Raw genomic sequence first — 21,055 nt, 5'->3', positions numbered from 1 at the left:
ATCTGGTGTCCAATATAATGTACAAAGGCACATAATGTACATAAGCAACATTTTACTTTATTTTATTGTATTTTAACATTGTGCTGTGTCAATAAAAAATGTCAAATGAAATCAAATCACTCCCTGTCCCTGACATGGGGTATCATTCATTATTTAGCTCAAACGCTGCCATGATACATATATATATACAGTATCCTAGCACCATATGGGCAAAACTGTCCAGACCTCACAGTTGGCATTCAAACCATAGACATGTACGGTTCAAACTGATAAACTGCAGGTAATGACCAACACAATCACCATGACACAGCAACCCTTCCAAAGAAATAAAGTCTTGTGATTGAAGACCGGGTTTTGTTTTCCTTTTTGGTTTTCTCCAACAGAGCTGTGCTTGACCAGCTCACCAGGCAGAATAATGTACTTCTTCTACTTTGCCTTGGCTACTCGAACGCTGCTAACATACCCACATTGGCATAAAAGGATAACAATGACACAAAGGTGAGCATTGGTGTAAAAGCTTTATATTAATAATAGATTTGTTTTTCTGATGTTACGTAAACGGAGAGGACAAACACAGAGAGAATGTGCCTACACAAGGTTTGTGTATGCCTGTATTCCCAGAGAGACAAGAGGACCTCTCTACCATGTGTTACTGTTGCGTCTGTTCACAGCTATTTTGAAACCAATTAAGAGTCTCAAACACGCAGCTTTGGCACAGGTGCAGAGGCAGAGGCAGCAGCGCAGTCCCCCTGTCACGCAATGGCATGGAGGCCCAGACAATTGGGTCAGCTAGCTGCCCTCCGCACTTAACAATGACAGCTCTCACCGGCTCCTGCCTCAGAAGAGTAGGCCCCTACAGGTACAGTAGCGGGATCATTTTGACACGTCTTTGAACTGAATAGTTGACAACATGTGATTACCATGAATAGAGCAAATTGATTTGCTTGATAAGTTTTAAAAGTTCATCATATAATGAAAACGATTTATGTTATTTTATAGCTATCAATTTCGTAGCACATATAGTTTTCCTCTTTGTTGTAACACATGCTATAATATGAACATAAATGTCTATGAATAACATATTCTTATTTTGTGTCTGCCTACTAAGACTTTCACCTATGGATAGATGTTGTTATTCAGTTACTCCATGTGGCCGCTAGAGGGCGTCATTGACACACAACTGCCCACAGCCAACCAACACTGCTCACTGACATCACCAGTGCAGTGAGCATGCACTCAAGAACAGAATGGATTATAATTACAGGTTCACACACAGAAAAAAATGGAATGCATAAAACTATGGCTACTTGAACATCAGAAGTGCCGTGTTAATGGCCACTTAGAGGTAAAAAGGTTCTGCAGAATAGGCCTTCAGAATGATGATGAAACCCCAGGATTTATGAAGAAATAAGGAGAAATGACTAGCATAAAGATGTAAAGGAGAAGGAAATGACAATTAAATAGCAGCAAGGTGAACAATAGACAAGAAGGCAGAGAGAACAGTGGATATCCAGAAGAGTGACGGTACTTGAAAAGTACTGGTCTGTGCTAAAGTTGTAGGCTACATTGTATTGGCTAAAGACAATTTTTGTGCTGTCAATTCAATTAAATTCAGGTTTGATTCAGCTCAGTTCAAATCAATATTTCCTATTCAGAAAATGGTACATATACAAAAAAATGTTTTAATCGATATTGTGTTTTCCTCCATGAGAGCCTGCGTTTCATGGGCTGTCATGATGACTTGGCGTGGCTGCGTTTGAGGAAGAGGAAGGGCTTCTCGATGAGGGCCGTCAGCACGTAGCCCAGACACACAGTGAACGCCGTGTGGCCCAGGAATAGGTAGAACTGATGAAGGAAACAAAACCATTGCATTACATTACATTACATTGCATTACATTACATTAGGGCAACTAACGATTATTTTAATAGTCGACTAATCAATAGCTCTGGTCACGATTAGTCACGAAAAAAAAAGACTTGCTCCAACCTCCAACAAAACCTTCCCAGCCTCTAGCGCAGGGAAGTGTAATAGTAGCTTATTTACTCCAAAGGTTTGAAAATTCTTGTTGACAAATTTTTATAGTCGATTAGTCACGATTAGTCGACTAATCATTACAGCATTACATTACATTACATTACATTACACTTAGCTGACGCATTTATCCAAAGCGACTTACAGCTGTTTAGATACAGAGTATTGGTCATAGTCCCTGGAGCAATATGGGGTTAGGTGCCTTGCTCAAGGGCACTTCAGCCATGCATAGATGTGTAGGGAGGGCAGGAGTGGGATTCGAACCGGCAACCCTCTGATCTTAAGTCCACCTCCCTAGGCCACGGCTGCCCCAACCAACATCATAACACAGAGTGAACCAGCTTGGCATTAGAAATAGTACATGGTCCATCCCACCCCCTTTTCTTTGAATAGTCCCTCCTCCCATCTGGACTTAGATACAGGTTACCCTTTTTTTTAAACTAATAGAGGGTTAACATCCTTTGTGCCTAGAAGCATCCAACTGTTGATTAAGTTAAGTGCAGACAGAGTTAATGTAATAACTATAATATACTGAATGTGTATAGGATTGTTCATTTAATTTGATTATTTCTATTCTGCCAGGACTTTTTCTTTTACATTACATTTACATTTACATTACTTTGTATGTTTTGTTTCTTTTTTAGTCTTGTCCTTATATAATGTCGTAATTGTCTGTATGTTCAAGTGTTCCCAAAACGCAAAACAAATGAAGAGTTATTTTCCAAAATGCTATATCCACCATTTTTGACTTTATGTGGATTCTTGCCATTCAAATGTTTTGAGAACATACTTTTTAAACCTCTATAAAATGCATTTTGCAATGCATTTCAATGGAATGCCCAATACAAAAAAAAAAAAAAAAACATTCTATAAAGTGGATATATCTCATTTTGGAAAAGAGCTCTTCAAATTCCCCCTGGGGCAATAAAGGTATATTCATTCCTATTCATATTCATTCACCAACATACATACTGTGGGCTACAATGTACAGACAGAGGCCTACACACAACCAACACACATACAGAGATGCTCCCTTCACTACAATCTCTGCAGTGATCTGGACACAAAAATATATGCAAGCACAAGCATGTACAGTGCACACACACACACATATGTACATTCATCTGCAAGCTTGCACACGTGCACACACACGCGCACACACACACATGGACACAAACACCCCACCTCCCCAAACACACACACACTGATTTGAGTACTCACAAAGTTCAGGTCGGTGTAGTGAATGGTTGTCTCCTGTTTGCCATTGTACAGAATGATGAGGACGGGGTGGATGAGGTAACATGCAAAACTGATGTTGGACAGAGGAACCCAACCACGCATAGACAGAAACCTGCCCACAAACCCTACACAAGCACAGGAAAGACTCTTCACAGCTCTTGTAGATCAAATGCAGCACAGCAAGATCTTATGTGTGTCCATGCAGTTTCTTTGACACTTCAAGACTTTGTACTTTTTGAAAGTCTTCAAGCGCCAGATTTTTGAAAAGTGATGACATGCGAGTCAACATTTTTAAGAAGTGCCCAAGAAACACCCTCCACTAACACCGCTTGGCAATGTTGCTAAAATAAGCATTTCCATGGCTTTCAGTCTAGTCTACTTTCTCTTTGGTAAGAGCCATCTCTCACCTCCGTAGCCCTCCTCACAGGCCAAGATGATCCAGGACACAGCCAGGGCCCACAGTGTGCGATGAACCCCCTGGTAGAGAGCGTGTGGCAGGGACGGGCCTGGAGGAACCTCCCTAAGGTAGTAGGCCAGGCCCACCAGAGCAGCCATCACAGACAGAGAGCATAACCAGCCCACTGCTGCCTGCCACTGACAATACATGAATGCATGAATGTAGGTTATAAAGGGGTTGGAAAAAAATGACGGAAACATCTGTCATTTTAGTGTGGAAGCTTCCTCATGCATCCACAGTTAATCCCGTTGGATGTGGTTCATCCTTTTTGGTGGTATGCAGACATTACCTTGGATACCGTGGCTCTTGATACATCACAAAAACTTGCTGTCTCGGTCAAAGATGCAACAGTTACACGAGCTCCAAGAAATTCTCCTTTTTGGACTCTTATACGTCACCCATAATGTTGTGTGCATTGCAAAATTTTGAGCAAAACGGTGCTCTTACCCTGCTAATTGAACCTTCACACTTCACTTTACTGGTGCAATGCACTTATTGAAGATTGCTGGTCCACTTGAGCCATGAAACTTTCCACACTAAAATGGCAGGTGTTTCCATTATTTTGTCCAAGCCCTGTACATGTTAAAGCAGATTCAATACTTCCAAGACCACCAGTACTAATGGAATTATTGTAGTTAGTTGGAGATGAGGAATTGTTACTTGTCACTGTTACTTGTCCTGTCTTGCACTTGATGTCAGTCTGTAAATATCAGTCCTGTATATGTCTATGTCCTTTCATGGTATACTAGAGAGAAGACGTAATTTCAATTTCCTTGCATGACCTGTGCATATGAAGAAACTGACATTAAAAGCTGACTTGACTTGACTTGACTTGAATTAGCTTGAATGGAGCATTGTGTTTCTTCTAAGAAATTGGCACATGTGCACAACAGATTCCTGCATACCTATTCTACACTCTTATTACAGGTGAGTAGAATTCACAAATGATCTCATACTGTTCGTGGCCAAGAGTTAAGTGTGACTTAAAAGTCCTAATTAGATCAGTTAGTGAATTGGTAGATTCAACCAGTTTTTCTCTCTGATCTCAGAATGTCGCTTATAATGTTCATATTATAGAAACAATAATATGCAAATATACCTGATGTTTCACAAAATGGCCACTTTTGCTTGCCATGTAAATCCCAGCCAGGATTCCCACTAGGTAGGGTCCATATCTGGTGTATGGTTTGTTGTAATAATACTGGAAGTAGCTCTTATATAGCCTGTGAACGACAGCCAGAAAAGAACATTAGCATTTAACACAAGTAAAACTGCTGTTCTTAAGTTCACTTGTGCCTCTTTTCCACTGCTGGTTTTCTGATAATCCTACTGCTCGACCAAGCGTTACTCGGCCGCCACTTTTTGATCTTCGATTTAACTGTATCGTGCCCAAATGAAAAGCAAAGAGTTGCGCTGTGTCGAGCTGTAGGCCCATCAGAAAACCAGCAGTGGAAAAGAGGCATTGGACTACTCGGAACAAAAGTTCAGGGGAGTTGAACATTTTCCAGTTTAGAGGAGTTGTCTATTTCCCAGGGACACAAAATGAGAAGATGAAAGTGAAAGTCCAACTGGGAAACGCCAACTCCCATTGTCATTGTGGCATAGCACTCCACAGCACACAAGTGAACACTGCACACAGCAAAATTGATTTAATGCCCGTGCAAGGGGGCAGCCCCCAATGGCGCCCGATAGGGAGCAGTGCGGCAGGAAGGTACCATGCTCAGTCATGGAGTAGGATGGGGAAGAGCACTGGTTAATTAATATGTTTTATACTAGTAAATTCGTTCTTTTTTCTTAAAAAAAAAAAAAATGTTTCTGGGATTTTCGCCTTTAGGATAGTAAGAGTGGAACAGGAAATGAGTGGGAGAGAGAGACAGGGGAAGATCGGGAAATGGCTGTGGGTTGAAATCGAACCCAGGTCGCCAGCATAACAGTGTAGTGCCCTACCGTTTCAGTCACGGCTGGGGCCATACTTTCATTCATGAGCAATGAAATCCTTTGTGCTCCGATAAGTCCCCAAAAGAAAAAAATGTGCGGTTTTAAGGTTTTATGACTTTGTTGTTACCAGTATGGTAATGACCAAGTTGTGGTGCATTACTAAAGGGCCTGTGTTGTGTCACAGTATTGTAGTGCTATGATACATACATTTCAATGACTATTACAGCATGCCACTGGAGGTACGGCGCGCATTAAGGGATTATGAATGAATATACAGTGCCCTCCATAATTATTGGCACCCCTGGTTGAGATGTGTTAAAAGCCTTAAAAGAAATTCAGTGTTTATTGCAGAAGAATACTGTCACACTGAAAATGTTAGGAAAATGTAGCCTTCAACTCAAATGAATTGTAGGAAAATAAAAAAAATCCCTGACTAAAAACTAATTATTTTTCATTAAATCACCTGTTCCACAATTATTGGCACCCTTAACAATTCCCAGGAAATAAATATAATTGAAGCATTTCTGTCATTTCTACAGTAGTTTACAAAGTTTACCAGAGTATGTAGGAACATTTAATTAGTAATTCATCACTTCCTGTTTCCCTGGGGTATAAATATGACGTGACACCGAGGCCATTTCTCTTATCCACTCTTAAACATGGGAAAGGCAAAAGAACACAGCATACAAGTAAGGCAGATGTGCGTCGACCTTCACAGGTCAGGCAGAGGCTACAAGAAGATTGCCACTCAACTGCAGCTGCCCATATCCACTGTGAGAGGAATAATTACGAAGTTCAAAACAACTGGAACAGTGGTAAACAAGCCTGGACGAGGACCCAAGTTTATTTTGCCACCACGCACAGTGAGGAGGATGGTAAGAGAAATCAAAAGATCTCCAAAGCTCACTGTAACAGAATTACAACAAATGGTAGCATCTTGGGGTCACAAAGTGCCCAAAACAACCATCAGGCGCTGTCTACACGCCAACAAGCTGTTTGGGAGGCATGCACGGAGAAAACCTTTCCTCACCCACAATCATAAACGCAAACGTCTGGAGTTCGCCAAGCGGTATTGGGGCTTCAACTGGGACCGTGTGCTTTGGTCAGATGAGACCAAGATTGAGCTTTTTGGCAACAAACACTCTAAGTGGGTCTGGCGTGCCACGAAAGATGCGCATGCTGAAAAGCACCTCATACCCACTGTGAAGTATGGGGGTGGGTCAGTGATGCTGTGGGGCTGTTTCGCTTCCAAAGGCCCTGGGAACCTTGTTAGGGTGCATGGCATCATGAATGCTTTGAAATACCAGGACATTTTAAATCAAAATCTGTTGCCCTCTGCCCGAAAGCTGAAGATGGGTCGTCACTGGGTCTTTCAGCAGGACAATGACCCTAAACATATGGCCAAATCTACACAGAAATGGTTCACCAGACACAAAATCAAGCTCCTCCCATGGCCATCTCAGTCCCCAGACCTCAACCCCATTGAGAACCTGTGGGGTGAGCTGAAGAGGAGAGTACAGAGGAGAGGACCCAGGTCTCTGGATGATTTAGAGAGATTCTGCAAAGAGGAATGGCTGAAGATCCCTCTTTCTGTCTTTTCCCATCTTGTGAAACATTATAGGAGAAGATTATGTGCTGTTTTGTTGGCAAAAGGGGGTTGTACAAAATATTAACAACAGGGGTGCTAATAATTGTGAAACACATTATTTGATGTCAAATAATTATTTCTTTATGTGGGATTTTTTCCCCACTGAATAAATGCACTTGTATTGAAGGTTGGATTTTTCTCTTTTTTTCCATTAAGGTCCCATATTATTTAGAAAAAAAATAAAATAATTGGAAGCTAAAAAACACATCTTAACCAGGGGTGCCAATAATAATGGAGGGCACTGTAGCTGATAACTATGCTGACAATGATATCAAATTCAGCTTCACTTTGTATTTTCTACAAAGACACTAATGTCTACAGATACCGAATGACTAGTATACAGTATAACATAAATGAAAGATCTAGAAAAGACTATACCGAAACTTACAGGGTGGTGGGCTGATGAACTGGCAGGTGGAGGATGGCTGTGAGAAAAGCTCCTGACAGGCATGAAAACACAAACAGGATGCCGGACACACCTACAAGCACCTTCTGATTCCTGCAATAATAACCCAGGCACAATATGGACACACACACACGCACACACATACATTAAAAAAAGACGTGTGTGTGTGTTGGACATTGTCAGTTTCTAGAGTAATACAATTTTGACGATAGTATTTCAGATTTAATTTTTCTATGATTGACTTTTCAGTCATGTTCCTTGAGCCACATCCAACTCCTTGATTCACTTTTCAGTCATGTTCCTTGAGCCACATCCAAGGGCCTTTCCCATTACTAATCTCTACCCCTACCCCTTTGCCTTCCTCTTGCCCCTCGTGCTTTCAAACAAAGGCGCAAGGTGTAGGGCTTGAAACGCAACCCCTATGGATTGGGATGCCCCTTCAACAATCACGGAATGACACTCACAGCTGTCACTAATTCCATGCATTAGGTTGACGTTAATAGCGATTGTTTTCATGTGCGTTTCACGGTGAAAAGGGCCATACAACATTAGGACAATGTTAAACTTAGTGCAATGGAATAATTATTACCACTTTAAAACCGTCAATTACGGCGAAAATACTGAAACTTGTGTGCTGTTGTGGGTGCCGCGGCTTGCCGCTAATTTTTAAATGAATTCGCAATGCATTCAGGGAAACCTGTCGCAGCCCTCCGTTGCGGAGTCTGGTGTTGGAAAATCTCCGTGCGATGGGGTGGAAAGCCCTTTTCCCTACCCCTACCCATCTGTCTGAACGTGAATCGGGATGTCACTACCCCTACACGTGGATGCGCAAAACGGAGGCAAAGGGGTTCGCGTAGGGCTAAGGGGTGTAATGGGATTCACCCCAACTCCTTGATTCACATTCACACCCATCAATGAAAACCCATCAATGTACAAAAAACAGGTTACTCACCATCTGTATATTGATATGAGTATAGGCGTGGTGATGTAGAACTGGAAGTCGATGGACAAGTACCAGGTCCAGGGTGCACACTTAAATTACAGAGACAGAAAATAGACAGCTAGTAGGGCTACTTCCTCAATACATACGTACATTAGTTCATGGTTGATCTCATTGGCATGGATGAAGTTAAGTTTTAATAAACAGATTACAATCTCAGCTGATGGAAGTAAATCATACCAAGTGAAGTATTTTATAAACCTGTCTAGAACAGCAGTCATCAAGTAGCGAGATCAGCCAGTTTGTGGCTGAACCAGAGGAAACATGGTAGTGGAGGTTGAAAAAAAAACCTACTAAAATGACCAAAGTACATACTATGTTCGTGGTGGTGAGTAGATTATTGACCAGCAGCAGATTGGACCACCAGTATCTCTGACAGTCATGGAGCTGGTCATCAGCGATAATCCAGAAAGCCCCTTGCGGCACCACAGAATAGAGGCCAACAGCCAGACACACCACAAACAGGTGGAGAGGCTGCACCCTGTCAGTGGAGAAAGACATTCATGTCAAACAGAATAGAATACAGTGAATAGAATAGAATAGAATAGAATAGAAAGGAATAAAATAGAATAGAATAGAATAGAATAGAATAGAATAGACTAGACTAGACTAGACTAGAATAAAATAGAATAGAAAAGAATGGAATAAAATAGAATAGAAAAGAAAAGAATAGAAGAGGAATCGAAAATAACACTGATATGGACAGCGGGCTTCAGAACTCTGTTCAACGGTTTTGAAGCATCTGCGATTGATCTGCGCGAATGCTTCCGCTCCAAAGTTCCAGAAGCGTACCTTAGCAACGCTGAGAACAACACTGATAGCCTGACGACCCCCTACTCATTGCGTTTGGCTGTCATTCAAAAGAATTCATACAGAATTGTAGCTGTTTATTAACCCAAATAACAGTGGTCATTTAAACTTTTTATTAGCTCTCTGAAATAAAGGGTCAGCCCGAAAAACACATTTTGCTTGTTTGAAAGGGACAGGAAACTGCCGGCAAAAAATTCAAAGAAGATACCGGTAAATTGTTTCAAGTCAAGTCTCCCATAGAGATGCATGGGAAATGACACACTACTTCCTTGTTCCGACCAAAAAATTGTCTCATGTCCCGCATCCAGCCGTTGCTTCACTTATGAATCGACCATACAGTGTCCCCTATATTTAGGTCAGTGCAATATAATTGAGCAGTGTTTCTCAACCTTTTTTAAGGCGAGGCACCCTTTCAATTCATGAAAAATTTCAAGGCACCCCAAACCAACAAGCCGTAACATGGCATCGCATCCGATACCACACAAGCTTAGAAAAGTAACACATTTGGAAACGTCACACGACCTACGTTTGAAGTTGCAGCTGACTGGGGCGACCTATATTTACTTTATTGTGCGTAAATGGCAGATGAAAGATTCCACTGACTAGCATTAACTTATCAATTTAGACAAATGTGTATTATATTACAGAACTGTATTTATCAGCCACGTTTCCGCGGCACCCTTGAAGGGGGCCCGCTACACCCCAGGGTGCCCCGGCACCCCTGTTGAGAAACACTTTAATAGAGTACAGTATTGTAGAGTAGAATAGAATAGAATAGAATAGAATAGAATAGAGCTAGGTGGTGCTATGCTCACTCTTACCATACCTCTTGAATCTTTTGAACAGGAAATGTGCCACCAGTTCTGGGTTGAGTTTATCGTCCGATCTCTGAATGAGGGCCAAGAGGGATTTGGCACTCAGTAGACCCCTGAGAGGCAGACAGCATACATCCAATGAGAGATTGTGTAATAGACTAGTTAGTGTATGACACAGGAGACAATGTCTTGAGCAACGCTGCCAGAAAATGCTGCAACTAGGGTGCTGTCTACTCAGTTATGTCAAAAATACTACTGTACTTTGTCATATACACTGTGTGCAGAATTATTAGGCAAACAAGTTTTTTGACAATATCGTCCATTTCATGCATATTGTCCGCCACCACCCTTTATGGACATGAACACCTATTGGATTTAAGCATTCCAGGTCATGCATATTGGTATAATAAGAGACAGTGTGATCGCAGGAGCCCAATACCCTATATCAGGGCAAAATTAGTGTGCATAATTATTAGGCAACTTTGTTTTCCTCTGGGAAATGAGCCACAAAAGAGATCTAACAAACTTTGTAAAGACTATAAACAATTTTGAAGTCTTCTAGAGGGGTGTGGCTGTCTTGAAATATTGGTCACATCCATCTAATGCACCGTTACATGCCATCAGTGTCACATGACATGTGCTCACAAAGTAACTGCCAGATTGAGAAGAATTGAAGATGAAACTACCACAAAACTATGACCCTGCAGTGCTGGTATATTCTAGAACTGAAACCTACATCGACTGTCCACAAGAACATTGTATTCAGCAATGAGACATGTCCAAGGTAAAACAGGCTGAAACCTGAAGACCACTCAACAAGTAACTTAAGTCAAGACTGGGTCAAGAAATGTCTTTAGATAGTTTTTTCAATGGTTTTATGAACTAGTGAAAGTGACTGTTAATGGACCAGGTTGATGAGCCTATGGCTAGATCAGTAATGTGCACACTCAGATCAGTTGCTGAGTTCCACTCAAATACCAGCAGATTACTGCATAAATACCATTGTCTTCGTAAAAGATGCAATTTTCTCCCTCTAAAAGATCCAGCCATGGGTTCATCCACCCTGTTTGTCAAGAGTCACTTTCCCAAGTCCATAAAACCTTTGAAAATTTTGTCCCCAGGTATTTTTGCCCCCGTTTTGACTTAATTAACTTGTTGAATGGTTGTCTGGTGTCATCCCTTCTTACCTTGGCCATGTCTCTGAACGCTCAATACCCTGTTTTTCTGGACACTCTGTGTTGGTTTCTGTTCTGAACTATGATAGGACTGCAGGGTAATCATTTTTTTGTAGTTTCACGTTAAATTCTTTATCGTTAAATTTCTTAATGTTTGGCAGTGACATTTCTTAAAAGACTGATAACTTTGTAACGGTGCATCTGATAGTTCTGTGCGAACGTGACCAACATCTTGCAAATTTCAAGACAGCCACATCCCTCTAGAACACTTCAAAATTGTTTATAGACATTTCAGAGTTTGTTGGCTCTATTTTGTGGCCCATTTTCCGAGAAGAAAACAAAGTTGCCTAATAATTATGCACACCTGATATAAGGTGTTGGGCACCTTCGACCACACCCCCATCTTATTATACAAATATGCATGACCTGGAATGCTTAAATCAAATAGGTTTTCATGTTCATATAGATTGCTGTTGGAAAATATGCATACAAAATAATTCATAATTCTGCACACAGTGTATTGTTAAAAAAATACCTCAGAATGTCTGTAATCAGGGCGGTAACCAGACATTTTCAAATAGTGAGGTCAAATACTGCATGCTGTACTGAATACTGCACATTTAGAATGCTTCAAACATTTCAGCCAAACTCTTAAGTTTGTCGTCTTAATCACTGCCTTGAGGATAAATGGGGGTGGCATGTAGCCTACAGACTGAATTTATCATTGCTGATTAAATATCGATTTTCTTACATTTTACATTACTGAAAGAACATACAGAGGACATGACCCCTGTGTCCTCAATGTTAGTTACAGGCCATGTCTGTAATGCAAAGAGGCAGAGCATACCCTAACAGCATGAAGGTGTCCACCGCCAGGTACACAGGGCCACTGAAGGCAAACACATAGAAAGGGTCCCTCTCCACATCTGCTCTCCACTGCTTAGCATTATCTGGAAGGGAAGGTGGAATACACAGAAGCAGCTGTACGTATAAGCAGTTTGTGAATGTGGTCTGCCTGTTTATCTATCTCTCTTTCTTCTGTGTCTTTTACCTGGTCTCTATCTCTCTTTCTGTCTTGCACTCCCCCCACCCCCACCCCACCCCACCCCCACTCCCCAGGGACTACTGAGAGTGTATTAGTTCTAATAGACTATAGACTGATGCCCCCAATGGCAACTGAGCACCCCCCAAGCCCCCAGCCTAACAGCCGTATCCTCCTCAATGCCCCTCCAGGGCTACCTTACACCCTCTGGGGAGCTGTAGTGTATTTGATTTTGAACATAATAGTAACACATGTGACAATATTTAAAGAGTGCACAACATACTGTTACTGATTAGGCTTGTTTGTCAAGTTAGTATCTAGTACCGTATGTTTTTCTAAGTTAATTGTTCATTTGCAGCGAAGCATGAACTGTGATTGCATGTGCACATTGTACATGTGTAATGACAGGCCATTTTTTTTCATTCTATTTAATAAAAGACATTAGATTTCATAATTTTCGATTTACATCGTTAATACAAGACATTATATTTCATTCATTCATTCTAGTTCATCCTATGTGCATCCATTTATATTATATTATATTATTTTATATTATATTATATTATATTCATTACCCAGGTTGGTCCATGAAGTGAGCTGGACACTGTGGCCAGAGATGATCCAGAGGAGGCTGAGGATGCGGATGCCATTTAGGGAGGGGTAGCTGAGGATGCTGCTGCTGCTGCTGGCCCCCGCCCTGCTGCAGGACCCAGAGCTGCTGCCCAACACCCCCCCACACACACTGCTGCTGGCGCCCTGCAGGGAGAGAGACTGCAGACAGGACAGCAAACAGCCTGTAGGCGAGAGAGAGAGAGAGAGAGAGAGAGAGAGAGAGAGAGAGAGAGAGAGAGAGAGAGAGAGAGAGAGAGAGAGAGAGAGAGAGACAGAGAGAGAGAGACAGAGAGAGAGAGAGACAGAGAAAAACCGACAGAGAAAGAGAGGGAGAGGTAGGCAAACACAAATAGAGAAAGAAAGAAGGAAAGGAAGGATGGAACAAAGGAATAAAGACATACAGATAGAGAAAGAGAGAGAGAGAGTGAGTTAGATTGAACAAGATATGGGACAATCAATTGTCTTGGCCTTACATGTATTTGCTTGTAAATTCAACAGGCCTGGGTCAGTAAGTAACACTGTGAGAAGCAGATTCAGCTCCTGCTACACATAGATGTGAGGAATTGAGCACTGCTTTTATGGTGCTCTGGAGTGCAAAAGTTATCTGTAGCTTAAGTGCTGAAAGTATACAGTATGAGTAGCCAGTAAAGGAATATGAATAGGTGCTAATTATTATATGGTAAGAGGCTTGAGAGGGAGGATAATCAACGCTTTGTAGCGGGGGAAAGTCACACTTTGTAATCAAGGTAGAAACCTTGCAGTCTTTTACCACAATTCAAATGACTTTTTGAAGAAAAAAAAATGTCTTCGTCATCCATGAGTATAGCAGCACAATGATACCTATCCAATCCATCCTCTCCACTCCTCCATGTCACCTCTTGGCTGACCAGGGCTGGACTGGGGGAGAAATATGTCCCGGGCGCCTTTGGCTAAAAGGGGCGCCTCATAATTCAACATGTCATCATGCATAGGCGTATCTATGACACGCTGATTTGAACCCACTATCGCGTGTGTCCAATACGCATTTTCAAGTTAAGTCGTGCTCCACAACGCCCTGTGACAGGTTAGGTTTAGGGATGGTTTTGGTTTAGGCACAATTTAGGTAGAAATTCGCCAATCTCACTGTTCTTGGCAAAAGTAAAGTAGCAGAAACATTGCTTTACTGACAGGTTAGGTTTAGGGGTGGTTTTGGTTAGGGCACAGCAAAGCATATTTGCGTTTAGTAACAGAAATGCGCTGTGACAAAACAAAATCGCCGACACGGCGGGAAAACTGCGCAAACCTCGTCACGTGTCAAAAGTGCATGAAAGCTCTTTACCGTTGCGTTGAGGAGCACGCTTTAACTTCAAAATGCGTCGCACCAACACGCTGAATGCACTAGCGTGCGATACATACGCTAAAGCATGATGACAGCCTGCATAATTAGCGGTGCAGAACTGACTCACCAGTGGGCCCTGCACCCTTTTAGGCCCCTATTTTCAGATGTGCGAAAATTATTATTATTATTTTTTTACATTTCTGAAAATAGGGGCCCAAACGGGTGCAGGGCCCACCGGGAAATGCCCGCTGTGCCAGATGGCCAGTCCACCAGCCCTGTGTCTGACCATTTGACACATCAAGACTGTGAGCTGATGGTGTTGTCAATGTATCATTAGCCATTAATGCCACTTGCACGGCGTGTGCCACAGGCCACTTGGTGTGCCACAGAGACTCGACTGAGTCATTGACCTATTTTTATTGTATTAGTCACTGTTAACAAAGTTAACTCGTTTCTATTTACAAGTAAGGTACGTGCATGCCATCCAAGTGAAGTGAATTACCGGTAGGCCTGTGTTTTATTTCCTGTTCTAGTAAGTAAGCCATGCAGCCACAATGGGGAATTTGCATGGGTGAGGCATAAATGCAATTTCGTTGTGTGCAGTGAGAACTGTGTGCTGTGCCGTGGTGGAGTACTGTCACAATGACAATGGGAGTTTCCCAGGTGGTGAGCGCACACTGTTAAGTAGATATTTCAAGGTGGCAAACAAGTTTGTGTGTATGTGTGTGTGTGTGTGTGTGTGTGAAGGCACGCGTGCATACATTATGTGTGTCTGGTTTTGAGTGTGTCTGTGTACATGCATGTCTTTGTCTGTGTGTGTGTGTGTGTGTGTGTGTGTGTGTGTGTGTGTGTGTGTGTGTGTGTGTGTGTGTGTGTGTGTGTGTGTGTGTGTGAAGACTTCCAAAAAGTACATAGTCTTGAAGTGTCAAAGAAACTGCATGGACATGGACATGGATTTCTGTCTATGCGTGGTTGGGTTCCTCTGTCCAACATCAGTTTTGCATGTTACCTCATCCACCCCGTCCTCATCATCCTGTACAATGGCTACAGGAGACAACCATTCACTACACCGACCTGAACTTTTGTGAGTACTCAAGTGGGTATGTGTGTGTGTGTGTGTGTGTGTGTGTGTGTGTGTGTGTGTGTGTGTGTGTGTGTGTGTGTGTGTGTGTGTGTGTGTGTGTGTGTGTGTGTGTGTGTGTGTGTGTGTGTGTGTGTGTGTGTATGCGCGCATACATTATGTGTGTGTCTGGTTTTGAGAGTGTCTGTGTACATGCATGCATATGTCTGGGGTCGACGTGTGTGCGTATGTGCGTGCGTGCATGCTTATGTGTGTATGTGTGTGTGCCTGAGTGTGTGTATGCATGGTTGTACTTACTCTTTGTACTGCACTCTTTGCCAGTTTTCCCATCTGTGTTTGAGGCGGCCTCCTCGACGCTAGCGCTGTCCGGTTGGTCAGTGGCCGGAGAGCCGCCGTTGGACACCAGGCTGCCATAGAGACCGGGGTCAGAGGTCAGGGGGGTGTTGGGGCTTGGGGACACCTCTCTCCGCCCCCTCCACTTGACCAGAGCCACATAGAGACTGGCTACCAGGGGGAGTAACACCATCACACAGCACACACACCTGCAGAGGCACACAGAGAGGAGAGGAAGGAGTGTGTTGTGCTGTGTGTAATTGTGTACATGTGACTGCGACCTCTCAGTCAACGCTCCAGTTCGGGCATGGGATGCACAGCAAGATACCGCTGAGCTAAGGGTCCAGACTCATAGATCAGTGCTACCGATACTGTATGAGGCTAAGGGCTCGAGAGAGAGGTTTACCAACGTTCTACTGCTAAACTCTATTTGTTGCCATCCGGTGCCAAGGGCACCGGAACGGGTTTTAAAGTGGTAGGGCATTTTTATTTTCTTTATTTCTTAACCATGTTTCTGCTGCTGCATGCCACTCATTTGTCTGCAATGAAAGTTAAGAGAGCCCCATTTATGGAACCCAAAAGTGGGGATGCAAATGCACCACTGCCTCACCCTTTCCAACATCTATGTCCGGTACCCATATTTCAAATTGCATGTCCAGTATTTTCAGCAATTAAGGAAGATTCTTCGTTATGAAACGAGGATCAGTAAACTCCCAGTTTTCGAAATCGGTAACTCACAGGCAGATAACAGTGAAGGGCTGGATAGGTGGATTGTGTGGACCTCTGCACTGGGTCCAGATGACGCTGACAGAGGGCTCAGACAGAAACACAGATGGCACCAGAGGTATGAGGGACCCCCCTCTCCACTCAAGCATATCTGAAGACAAAACACACAGACGCACGCATGTACACGCGGACACATGCATGGATGCATGCAGGCATTCACACACGCAAACATGCACAAGCACACACACACACACACACACACACACACACACACACAATGGATGTTGCGACAAAGCATTCTCGTGAAACCTGCAAGAATACCTTGAAACGTAATGGTGTATTAGCATGAAGTAGGCTACCATAGTTGAAAGTCTTATCTGAAAACAAACACACATACACACAAACGTGCAGCAAGTCACTCTTGAATACCCTACAACAAAACATGTACACTTCATAATATCATACGATTATAATTCATTATAACAATTATTATAATTTACCGTCAAGTACCAGAGTCTCGACATCGTCCTCCATGCACGAGTCAGGAACACAAATCCCCACAAAGTATCCGATGTCTTCCTGCGTCAACACATGCACGCACACACGCACACACGCACACACGTTTTTTATCAAGTACTGCATTTGTGCTTGTTTTAGGATTAGCTGTTGGACACATCAACTATTCTTCCTGGGGTTCACACATAACATATAAGAAAAAAGATAGCAGCATTTCAAACAACATATACAGGAAGAGAAAAACATTCTGTATGTCATTAAATTGCATTAAAGCGCCACTGTAAATGTTTGGTGTGTGCATTTTTTTAATAAAGGATGGGTCAGGATTAAGGATCAGGATGTAGGATCCGGATCAGGATCATTCACTGCTTACTAGCCAAGACTTGTCGGTATTGACCCTACAGATCAATAGGGAAGAGAAAGTGCATTTTATAGTTGTACTATATTAAGTAAAAATTAGTTAATAGTTTATAGTTTTACTAATTATTATTATTAATATTTTAATAAATTAATCATATAAGTATTTTTAATAATACATTAAGTAACTTATTCATCTTATTTCAGTCTAACGCACCCTTTCTTGACTTTCTGCTCGTTTATTAGAGCAAACAACACGTTTCGCCTATTTGTTAACTATTTATGCTGAAGGTTACTGTGAAGTGCTGCCCATTATCAGGCACATTTTTTTTTTTTACTGTGCCTTTAAGAACCAGTGGCCAGCCTGGGGTGACAAGACATGCAGTTCAAGTCATGCACTTACTTTACCTGTTTGAGGAACACTTGGCAGTATTGTCCATTGAAATGCGGTGCCGCCACAGACAAGCACTCGTGTAGAGAGCCGGGCCAGTTCACATTACCGGCCTCCACATTGCTACCCAGCTTCCCAAACGCATCATACACTGCACACACACACACACACACACACACACACACACACACACACACACACACACACACACACACACACACACACACACACACACACACACACACACACACACACACACACACACACAGGTGCACAACAGGTGTACTGGTGAATCGACTGGGTACATCTTTGCTCAATAACACACAAATAGCATTTAAATGACAGTTAGGCCTAAATGAGAGAGAGAAAATGTACAGATAAATAGAAGTCATTTTGTATCAATTAACAGTTCTGACTAGTTATCAGCTTCATACAGAGCAACAACAATCCTTATGCACGATTAACACCATGAAGCTTCAAACTAGATTCAAAATCTGAAGATTAAATGTTTTAAAGCACTTTATGCTTATGAAAGAAAAATGTCAGCACGCTTAAAATCCTTTTTTCTTTTTAACACATTGACTACGAGGCGTTTATTTAGGTGTTTTCATGACCTATGTCAGATCTGTTCATCACATTATTACGAAAATCACACACAGAATGTGCATTAGAATGTCTAGATTCAGAATCCATTAAAATATTAAGTACGTTTACGTTTTGGGAGCCAACGCATGGGAGTCAAAAACGTGACTTGGGAGTCAATGTGTTAATAGCCAAGCTTTCGGTCCATGACCTTCATGCTTCAAATTAAAGCATGAAAAACCAATATTGAATAATCTGATAGACTTACTGAGAACAGCATACTTTGCTGGCGAGTCCTTGCTGAGTTCAGAGAGAAACGTCGCAGTGTCGTGCATGCATCTCTGGGAGACATTTAACGAATTCACCCGCGAGAAGTAGAGTAGGAAGATGGGTAGCCTACTCCAGACAACAAACAGCATCTTGAAGAAGTGTCGACATTTTGTGCTACTTTGGAGATTTAAATATCAGGATCACAGGGCAGGCAACATGATAGGCTACCTCAGACGCTGACAAGCTCCCTTGTCCATGCCTATTAATCACATGTCCATGTCAACATCCATGTCAAATCAGAGCTTTGTGTTATCCACCAATGAGGCAAGTAGGCCTACAGGCATACTGGCTTGACTCAATGATAGACACAGTTTAATACATATTAATACAACAACACAATATACTGCATATGAATACAATTGCCTTTTTGATTTGAGTCCTTTTTATAGCCTACTTGCCATCTCTGAGGAACAATGTTTGGGAATAACAGCTGTTATTAGTAAACTAAAAAATGTTCATTGGGCCGATTAATATTAATTTTAGGGCTGGGACTCGATTCATTTTTTTAATCGAATTAATCTATAGGCTTTGAAATCACTTAATCGAATTAATCGCATTTTAATCACATTTAAATATCTGACTTGTAACCAGTGAAAAGTATTTTTTTTTCACATGGATTTTGAATAATGACAATAAATCAGCTTAATCTAAAAATATTGTTCATTTTTTAAAAGGAGAACTCTTCTCAATTTCAGCAGACTGTTCATCATGAGGCGAAATGCTGCCCTCCACACTGGTCTAATCCAGAACTATGTAGCTACGTGTATATTATCTGCAATTAAAATGAGTTCTTTTTTTTTTATCACGTTAATTTTTGTCTGATTAATTAATCGAAATAAATGCATTAATTTCCCAGCCCTAATTCATTTTAGTTTGGTTTTCAAGGCCAAGAAAGGTCATTTTTAAAGGATATGTTCACTACTTAGCTCATTTAGCCGTGTGTCTGAGTTGTCTGCAATGCAACAGAGTGATCATCCTCATCAATTCTTTTTTCATGTTTGCTGCTGTCTCTGTCACTAATTTGGATTTTTAGAATGCCCTACTATGTCCATATCTGTTCTTGAACACCACCGTAAACATTCGTTTTCAAAACTATGTACCTCAAGAAGTGGTTAGTTGTGATCACAGGCATTCCCTATCAAGTTTGAAAGCGAAACATGACTTCTGTAGAAAAAATGTATACAAAATGCAAAATAAAGCAATGACAGAAGCCATGTTTAGCTACAAATCTTTTCATGAAATACCAGTGAACACCACCAAATATTTGATGAGTCACATTGTGAGAGCTGTTTGGGAATAACAGCTGTCAGAAGTAAAAAGGCTCACTATACCTGTTAATAATAATCCACAAACTATTTTGTTTTCAATGCTAAGAAAGGTCATTAAAATGGCCTTAAACTGAAAAAGTTTATTTTAGAAGTATGGCCTATACTACACTTCATGAAGGGACAAAGCAAGCCAAAGCAAACATTCACTTCCCCCAGTGATGATGAAGAAACGAGCTGACAGTCTTACTCATTCATTTGAGTATTTTTATAATTGATATCTCAAGGGAGGAACAATGTTTGGGAATAACAGCTTAATTTAGAAGTAAAGTAAGAAGGTCCATTAGGCCGGTTAATGTTAGTTTCAAGGTCAATTTTATTTTATGTATTTTACCACACACGTGACCTGAGGAAGGCAGACAGGCCGAAACGTTGTCACATTAAAATCTTGTTTATACAACTCGAGAGTGTGCGGCACTTCTCTCCTCCTGCATTTATTTTACCTTGAACATGAAACAAGTTTATAGGCCTAAGAATTTTGAAGTGAACACTTTATGCAAGGACAGCACGCCAGAGCAGACATTGGCTTCCCGGGTGATGGTGATGATGAAGAGGAGAGCTGACAGTGTCTTACTCATTCATTTTTTCATCCTAGATATTCTCATTCATTTTTTCATCCTAGATATTTCAGAGGGGTCATGTTTTGGGAATAACAGCAATACGGAGGTAATACGGTACCAACACTCCATGGAGAGGGGCAGACTAGAGCTTCCCGGCCCGTGTGATGATGATGATGAAGAGGAAAGCTGACAGTGTCGTGAGAGCCAGCTGTTGCTACTCTTTCTGTCTGCTGCTTGAGAAAGGTCAGCGGTGTTCCTTACATGGAAAATAAGGACCTCAGATTCCGTCCCCACACTCGCTCGTGACACGCACCACAGCGCGCCGCTCGTGGCAACTGGGCATTGATCTGGCGTCACAGGAA

The 21,055-nt window shown here is 41.8% G+C and overlaps 1 protein-coding gene across 1 annotated transcript; it reads right to left on the bottom strand.

Annotated features, from left to right (window-relative positions):
* oacyl (O-acyltransferase like) lies at positions 1-18,870 on the bottom strand. The gene is made up of 15 exons (XM_063209724.1): positions 18,747-18,870; positions 17,914-18,047; positions 17,133-17,211; positions 16,645-16,783; positions 15,871-16,115; positions 13,138-13,356; positions 12,368-12,470; positions 10,357-10,458; positions 9,036-9,201; positions 8,673-8,752; positions 7,703-7,813; positions 4,828-4,951; positions 3,679-3,865; positions 3,254-3,396; positions 1-1,845 (listed from the first exon to the last, which is right to left on the bottom strand). The coding sequence occupies exons 1-15, from the start codon at positions 18,811-18,813 to the stop codon at positions 1,732-1,734; spliced, it is 2,013 nt and encodes a 670-aa protein (XP_063065794.1). The 5' UTR covers positions 18,814-18,870; the 3' UTR covers positions 1-1,731.
* Between the last annotated feature and the right edge of the window lie 2,185 nt (positions 18,871-21,055).

This window comes from Engraulis encrasicolus, chromosome 11 (assembly GCF_034702125.1).
Source record: "Engraulis encrasicolus isolate BLACKSEA-1 chromosome 11, IST_EnEncr_1.0, whole genome shotgun sequence".
NCBI lineage: Eukaryota > Metazoa > Chordata > Actinopteri > Clupeiformes > Engraulidae > Engraulis > Engraulis encrasicolus.
The sequence above is the reverse complement of the archived record's forward strand: the minus strand, read 5'-3'. Positions and strand labels throughout refer to the sequence as shown.